Raw genomic sequence first — 9,092 nt, forward strand, 5'->3', positions numbered from 1 at the left:
TATAGTATCTCCACATTCACTGCTTTCTTTTACTTTTTTCCTTTTTCTTTTTCCTTTTATGGCATATGGAAGTTCCCAGGCTAGGGGTCGAATAGGAGCTTCAGCTGCCACCCTACACCATGGCCACGGCAATGCCAGATCTGAACCACATCTATGATCCATGCCACAGCTTGTGGCAATGCCAGATCCTTAACCCACTGAGTGAGGCCAGGGATTGAACCCACATCCTCACAGACGCTATATCAGATTCTTAACCCACTGAGCCACAATGGGAACGCCTCACAGCTTTTCAATATCTAGTATTCTAAGTATTTTTGCTTTCAATTTTTATTATTATTAATAAACATTTTAAACCATTATTGCAAAAGAAATGGAGGCTCTGCGGATGGGCATCTAATGAAAATGAACAACTGAAGTTATTTCTCACAAAGCATTTTGAGATTATAAGCTAAAGGCTTTGAATATTTACAGATTTGAAGAAGACTGAGTGAGCAGAGGGAGGCTCTAAAGAGAAGTTTGCACTTTGGTGCATACAGTACCAAGATTTCCATGAGAATGGAGAAAGTAAGCTAAGTGACAGGCAGTTGTTGCAGCACATGCTGATCAGAGTGGGAGAAGTGATACAGGTTAGGAGCAACTAAAAGAGACATTTCAAGGTGAGATGGGAACTTGAAAATCAGTGGGAAGCCAGAGATGGAACTGAAAGCAGGAGTAGATACGCATTCGGGAGGAAAACAATTTTTTTTTTTTTTTCCCAAGACACTTGCGACTGATTGCACGGGAGAACAGTAGAGACCAGGGGGAGAATGAGGAAAGAAATTGCAGTGTACGTCAGAGATGAAAAATTGTCAAAGCGAGTGTGAGGGTTTTTTCAATATCCAGAAGGTGCTAATGTTGCAATGCTCCACCCAAATCACTCAGGGGAGCTAAGAGGACGGGCTAATGTGCTAGGAACCCATGGTTTTCCATTTCCTTCTGCTAAAGCGTGAAGTGGCGCTCCGTGAGAGCAAGCCAGCAAGTACAAGGGCTTCCAGATTTATTTGCATATATTAGAATCTGCTATCTATGCTGTACCTTTGGATACAATTAAAGATGACTTTTAAATCTGTGGCTGGTACATTTTTTTTATACCTAGAAAAAATTGCAAAGAGGCTAATGGGAAGAAGTCTTGTGAGGCTGGTATTTTCAGCTTTCTGTCTGCCTTCCTAGGAAATACATTCAATAGCAGATATGGTCTTAGATCAAGCATGAAAGGGACAGGGTGAGAGCCGATTTTCCTTACCTGGTAACTGTGAAGTGGTTTTACTTTCTCAAGTTTCAAGGGTGAGAAAACAGATTCGTAGGGTTCCGTAATTTGTCCAGAGCTATAGAACTAGTCACATTGGACTCATGATTGCTGTGTCCCTGTACTGTTCTGTGTTTCAGAATCTCCTGTAGTGTCACTAAAACAGTGTTACTCTTGATATTTCTGCCGTCAACTTGTATCATCTTCCTCTGGTTCTTGTTACTAGGAGTTGTTGACAGTGAAGGTACTTTCCTCCTTTGTAATATTTTAACACCTTGTTAATATATTTACACTCCACTATCACTATTTTTTAGCTTCGATGATTAGAAATTCACTTGGAGCTGTTTAATATCTTGACCTTACACATCTCTTAACTTTTCACTATCAATTCTTTGCTAAAACCTATTGATTTTTTCAAAACGAACCTTTTTATTTTTTTAATTTTATTTTTATTTTTTTTGGCACAGCTTTAGTTTACATCAAAATTGAGTGGAAGGTACAAAGCTCTTCCACATAGCCCCTGCCCCACCCATGCCAGGCCTCTTCCGTTATCTGTATGGTCCACCAGAATGATACATTTGCTACAACTGATGAACCTACAATGATATGTCATTATTGTTTACATCAGAGTTCACTCTTGGTATTGTACATTTTATGGGTTTGGACAAATACATGGTGACGTGTATCTATCATCACAGTATCATACACAGTAGCTTTCACTGCCCTAAAATCCTGTGTTCTCCCATACTCACCCCTGGAAACCACTGATCTTTTTACTGACTCCATAGTTTTGCCTTTTCCTAAAATCATATAGCTGGAATCATACAGTATGTAGCCTTTTCGGATTGACTTCTTCCACTTAGTAGTAAGCATTTTAGTTTTCACTATGTCTTTTCATAATCTGATAGTTCATTTCCATTCAGCACTGGATAATGTTCCATTGTCTGAATGGACCACAGTTTATTTATCTAGTTACCTACGAAGGACGACCTGGTTGCTTCCTAGTTTTGGCAGTTATAAATAAAGCTGCTGTTAATGTCTGTGTGCAGGCTTTTGTGTGGACATAGGTTTTTAGCCCTTTAGGTGAATAAGGAGTGCGATTCCTGGCTCATAGGATAAAAGTACTTTTCTGTTTTGTAAGAGGCCACCAAACATCTTCCAATTGGCTGTACCATTTTCGATTCCCACCGGCAGTGACTGAGAGGGTCATGAATTTTTATCCTTCCTTTTATTAATATGGTGTCTCATATTGATTGATTTGTGGATATTAAACAATCCTTGGAGTTCCATTGTGGCACAGGGGAAACAGATCTGACTAGGAACCATGAGGTTGTGGTTCGATCCCTGGCCTCGATCAGTGGGTTAAGGATCTGGCGTTGCCATGAGCTGTGGTGTAGGTGGGCAGCTGTAGCTCCGATTCAATCCTTAGCCTGGGAACCTCCATATGCTGCAAGTGCGACCCCAAAAAACAAAAATATAATAAAATAAGAATAAAATAAAATAAAATATAAACCATCCTTGCATCCCTGCAATAAATCCCACTTGATCATGATTTGTGATCCTTTTATTGGACTGTGAAATTCAGTTTGATAATATTTTTTTGAGAATCTTTGCCTCTATGTTCATCAGGGATATTGGCCTATAATTTTTTTTTCTTTTTTCTTTCTTTCTTTCTTTCTTTCTTTCTTTCTTTCTTTCTTTTTTTTTGTAATGTCTCTTGCTGGTTTTGGTAGCCGGGTAATACTGGTCTTATGTAATGAGTTTGGGTATGTTCCTTCCTCTTCAGTGTCTTTTGATTAGGTCATTTAGTTCACTTATATTTAAAGTGATTATTGATAGGTACGTACTTATTGCCATTTTGTTCATCTTTTTCAGATGTATTTAGAGTTCCTCTCTGTTCTTTTCTTCCTTTATTCTCTTTCCATGTTCTTTTCTCTTTTTTCTGTATATATGGTGGGTTTTTTTTTTTTTTTTTTTTTTTTTTTGGTTTGTGGTTACAATTAGCTTCATATATATATACATACATATAACATTTTCAAATTCTTTGTTGAAGTTCTCAGTGTTCTTCTAGTTTTCTCCTAAGTTCAGTGAGCTTTGAATATTTTATCAAGTAAATTACTTATCTCCGTTTCATTAGAGGGTTTTGTTGTTGTTGTTGTTTTGGCCTGGGATTTTATCTTGCTCTTTCGCTTCGAACATATTCCTCTGTCTTCTTTTGTTTGAATTTCTGTTATTTGTCTCTATTACTTAGGTGAACCTATTACCTCTCCTGCTTTTGAAGGTATTTCCGTGTCTGGGAGTGTCCATATACCCAGTAGCTTTGGCAAGAAGCCTGGAGCAGAAGTGAGCATAGGCCAAGCCTTTTTTCAGGGTTCTCTAGAGCTGTCACATGGGCAGTGTGGGCTCGAGCTGAAGCCTAGTGTGGACTAGGCTTTCTTCCAAGGTGCCCATGTGCTTTGATGTTTAGGGGGATTTTCTTCCTTTCCTTCTGAATTGTAGCTCTCTGGGGGAAAATTCAGCTTCTCATCTTTTATTCTATAATATCTAATACACATTCTTAAGTAATTATGGTTTAAATAAATGAGTTGATACATAACTCCTTTAATTCTTATTCAAATTTAGAACTTTCAGGGGACTGTGGAAGGATTTATTCTAACTTCTTCATCTTACACATAAGAAAATCCAATTCAGAAAAGTTCTGCCATTGTTTTCAAGATCTCAGCACTTAAGAAAAACTTAGGACAAGAATCAAAGTCTCCTGATTCTCAAGCAATGCTTTTATATATTTTTAACTATACTACTGTGACTTTAAAAAAAAAATAAGGTGTCCTTGTGAATCTTTTCTTGATTCTTTATATAGTAATTTGTCTAACTACTTAATTTTTAAATGATAATTACATAATTTATATGAATACTACATGAATAGTATTAAAAATAAAATTTTTGATTAGATATATAATTTTTTAAAAAATACCATAAATAATACCTTTGAAATCAATCCAGGTTGAGGAAGAAGATATACAACTGTTACAAAGTAAGATCTTATATTGCCATTTCTCAGAAAATGTTTTTAAGAAAACTATCCTTAGAACTCATATAGAAATAGACTACATATTCAATAACAAATTATTGTATTAAAAATTACAGGTATATGATTAGTCAGATATATGAACATAAACCTAAAATAATATCTACTTTGTTAAACAGTTTATACAAGAAGGCTAGTTTATTAATGTAGTTTTCTGATTTTGCATATGTGTATTTCTGTTCATGATTTTGGCACTTGCATACATACAAGCTATATAAATGCATATAGTACCAATTTATTATGGTTATTTTATACAGATAATTTGATTCTCTGCACTTTAAAAACTGACAAACATATGTCCTAAAGGCTAATACTGAGGTATAAATAAGAGTATGTCACTGTTTTGAACTCTTACAAACACTACATTCTCAGAATGGCTGGAACATGGTTGTAACTAATCTTTAATATTTTCTGTTTGAAAGGTAAATAAGATTTGCGGCCGTCCAAACAGAATACCCACCCAAAGCCCCCGTTGTTCCTTTGATGGGAGCAAAGAGAAGCATGGAATGAAGATCTCTACAAGAAACGGTGAAGAGACCCTTGCCAACAGAAGAAAGTAAGACATTTGTTTTACAACCAGAAAGAGAAGAGAAAGTAAGCCATTATTTTTACCACAGAATAGAATATACTCTATTAAGTAGAACAAAATACATAAGTGAAGAAACAAAATATCAACATTAATTGCCATTAAAATTCAGTGAGTCCACCTCATCTGTTAATTAGGAAGAAAGTTTCCACGTAGGAAACCAAAACATCTTTCTATGCTAAGAAACATTTTTTATAATGAAATATGGCAGGCCTCAGACACATATGATCATTGTGCACTAAAATGTGGCTGGGGTACAATGTTGTACAGCAATCTCTAACACTTATTCATCTTGCTTAACTGAAACCAGGCCCCGTGAACCTTAACTCATTTCCCATTCCTAGCAGTCACCAATATTGTACTGCACACTTCACAATGTGTTGAGAGAGCAGGCCCAATGGTAAGTGTTCTTACTACAATAAAACACAATTTTTTTTTTTTTTTTTTGTCTTTTTGCTCCACTCCTGCGGTATATGGAGGTTCCCAGGCTAGGGGTCCAATTGGAGCTGCAGCCACCGGCCTACACCAGAGCCACAGCAACGCGGGATCCGAGCCACGTCTGCAACCTACACCATAGCTCAGGGCAACGCCGGATCATTAACCCACTGAGCAAGGGCAGGGACCGAACCCGCAACCTCATGGTTCCTAGTCGGATTCGTTAACCACTGCGCCACGACGGGAACTCCTAAAACACGATTTTTAAAAAATGACTAGTGCGACTGAGGATTGACTTTTTAATGTTACATAATTTTAATTAATTTTAGTCTAAATTTTATAGAGAGCTAATGACTACCAAATTGGACAGAAGGAGTATTCATGTAAATGATATGCTAAGTATCACTGAATATTAAATACCTGCCTAAAAAAATAAAATGTCCATACCATTTACCTGGAATGCTGAAAATTACTATCTGTTGATTCAAAAGGATAGGCATTGAATGGCTTGCTTCTGTAACTCACATTTCCACCGCTGTGCCCGTCATTTCATTTGTTGAATTCAAGCTTCATTAGTGTCCATTTGCTTGATAATTGGTGACTAAATTAAAAATCTCTCAAGATTGGAGGAAACTATTGTTTTATTTGTTTTGGTATTCAGCTGACCAGCACAATGGCAAATACTAATTTCTTGGTAGGTATTTTTGAATTGAAGTGAAATTCAGAATTCTGTATTTGTTTATTAATCAAATAATTATTTCTAACAATACCTCAGTATTTTACATAGCTTTATCCTGTAAAATCTGTTTCTTTTCTTTTGGGCTATTGCTCTTAATTGCCTTATTCTCCACTCAGATGGGTTATAAGCAGGAGATAAAGAACTGAGCTATTGCTGGGTATTTGCTACAGCTCAAAACAGCCCATTGTTTGCATACAAAGTAGCTGAGGGTTTTTTCATCTAATTTTCTTTTTCTTTTTTTTTCGGTTTTGGTTTGTTTTTTCAATTTAAACATCTATAGTGATCAGCTGTCATTTCTTGCATTTGAGAGATTAGTATGCTTTGGCTATGGTGATTCTTATAATAAAACCCAGTTAAGGAAGATCTTAAGTTTTTAAAGGTCATGTCAGTTTCAAGACCAAAACAACCTAGTTGCTGGAAAACCAAAACAAAAGGCGACATTTAACCTGGTTCATTCACTTGCAAAACAATGCCAGTGCCAACGAAATGTTACAGCATGGCTCAGGAGTAATGAAAGGCTCATCTGAGTGAAAAGTTTTATGTGTCTGCCCTCATTGACCAGACCTCTTTGTCACCAACCTTGCAAACCTATTATTTCTATGTCCTTGACCCGTCAGCCACTGTTAGCCATTTCCTGTAAATTAGGGTAGACTCATCACAGGCCAGTCTCATGCCACACCAAGACAACAACCAGAAGTCTTGCACTTGAGCCCACTTAAGCATTTCATTTTTTACACACTTTTTATTGCCACCCTTGATTGGGATTTAATTGTTGTGGCAGAATATTTCTGCTTGATGCCTATATATTGTACAGACTTATCTGTAAACTAGACCTGAGTTTTATTGATCCTTTTCCATTGATAAAGTAGACTTTGGTAGCCAAGCAATGCTGCAAATTAGAAAATAATTTTTTTTTTCTTGGTCTTTTTGCCGTTTCTAGGGCCGCTCTCATGGCATGTGGAAGTTCCCAGGCTAGGGGTCTAATCAGAGCTGTAGCTGCCAGCCTGCACCAGGGCCACAGCAACGCGGGATCCAAGCCGCGACTGCAACCTACACTCAGCTCACAGCAACACCAGATCCTTAACCCACTGAGCAAGGCCAGGGATCGAACCCACAACCTCATGGTTCCTTTCGGATTCGTTAGCCACTGTGCCACAATGGGAACTCCTAGAAAAGGATTTATTTGGGCTTTAGCAATTGCAATTCGGAAGACACATACATAGGTGAAACAAATAGTGTTGGTGGCGGAAGAGTCAGGGTCTTATAAAGACAAAAGATACAAGATTGTTAACGTGGTCTGGTAAGAATTATGACTGACTCTGAAGCAAGAAAGGAAATATTTATCCTTAAAGGCTATTTTAAGGTAAGTTTCAATAAGTAGATAGGCTGTCACAAGTTAATTGGGGTAAGGATCTGTTGCCAAAACTCAGTCTCTGTCCACTGCTTTCAAATAGAAATGCAGAGACAGAATTTGGGGTAAAGGGAAAAAAACAGCTTTTATTGCTCTTCCAGGCAGAGGAGGTCACAGCAGGCCAATCCCCTAAAGACTGTGCCCTCCTTTGGGGAAGGATTGCAGGAGTTTTATAGACTAAAAAGAGAAAAACAGGGTTTCAGAAGGAATCAGGGTTGGGGCTAATGTGAACCTTTCTTTCGGGCAACCTTAGTCATGGAAGGTGGTGCCAGTGGAGCTTGGCCTGACTCAGGTGGCGGTCTTTTGGGTTATTGCATCGTGACCTTTTCTAGAATAACAAAATGCAAAAAGCACATGATGATCAGAGATTAGAACAAACTAGGAAAGTTCCTGAAAAACATCAGGTGCTTATAATCTTTATGCCCAGGGTGCATAATCTTTAGCTCAGAGGTGATTGCATTAGGGTGCAATCATGCTAGGAGAAGTACAAGGAAGGGCCCCAAGCTATTCAATTTTAAACTATTGTTTTTAACTGTTCATTTCTAAAAGAAGCATAAGGATTATAATTTTTCTTTTAGGTATATAAAATGCCTATGTCATTATGTGTATTCCTTGAGGGGGAACCAGGATCCTGCCCCAAGGCTGTACTATGGTTTCTTGACTATTCCTCCCTTTGCAAATCCTCACCCTTCCCTAATCAGCAATTGCCTGAACCTGCCCCTTGACCTCAGGGAAGGCCATGGAGGCTGACAAGAAATAGGGGAAAAAGAAAGGTTTTTGTGCCCAAGAGTCCTACCAGGCCCTGCTCAGTTGGGGGTCCGATAAGTATCTTGAGTTCAGGATCACTGGGGAGATGTTCTGGGTGCCTGCATTAAGACAACAAGTGGTCAAAGTCAGATTCCATCCAGACTAAGAAGTGTCTAAGTCACGCTTCCTCAGTGGCCTCCCAGCGCCATTGTGGGGAGCTCTCTTAGCAATACCGTGTTAATTTTCCCTTTACCACCTGAAAAAAAATTTTTTTGTAGTTTTCAAAATTTTATTTCTTTTTTTCTTTTTGAAAGATTTTATTGATTTTGTAAAGGTGATATATATGCTTTTTATAAAAAATCGAGCAATACAGAAAATTACAAAGTCAAATCTCCAAATTCTATTACCTAGAAGTAACCATTATTAACATCATTCCACAAAGTCTCCCTTTCAATATATAAATATATTCAAACTTTCAAAAAAAGTTTGTATAATGCATACAATCCTATGTTAAATTTAACAGAAGAAAATAAAGCTGAAGCAAAATGAAGGAATTTTTTCCTTCATGAACTGACCTTTTTTCATGAGGTCATAAATTTTGATTGAAATGGGTGGGGCAATGTAGCAGGAATAGGTGCTTAGTGAGTCTGGACTACTTTCCATGGATCTGACCTGTGCTTTTTCCACCCACTTGAGCCTGATTTCCAGTAGATCGCTTCAACTCAATATTATATTGCTTCTATACAAGCCCGGCCTTATAGCCTGGCAAATCCAAGAGCCCTTAGTTCATCATGGGCATCT

At 37.6% G+C, this 9,092-nt stretch overlaps 1 protein-coding gene across 3 annotated transcripts in view; it reads left to right on the plus strand.

Moving 5' to 3' along the window:
- Window positions 1–9,092, plus strand: part of GPC5 (glypican 5) — a 1,358,912-nt gene that overhangs the window by 284,875 nt on the left and 1,064,945 nt on the right. For all 3 annotated transcript variants that reach the window (XM_021065368.1, XM_021065370.1, XM_021065369.1), the window contains exon 4: window positions 4,796–4,929. In XM_021065368.1, coding sequence (XP_020921027.1) covers window positions 4,796–4,929 — 134 coding nt within the window. The remainder of the gene's footprint in view (window positions 1–4,795; window positions 4,930–9,092) is intronic.

The sequence above is a fragment of the Sus scrofa genome, chromosome 11, assembly GCF_000003025.6.
Source record: "Sus scrofa isolate TJ Tabasco breed Duroc chromosome 11, Sscrofa11.1, whole genome shotgun sequence".
Lineage (NCBI taxonomy): Eukaryota > Metazoa > Chordata > Mammalia > Artiodactyla > Suidae > Sus > Sus scrofa.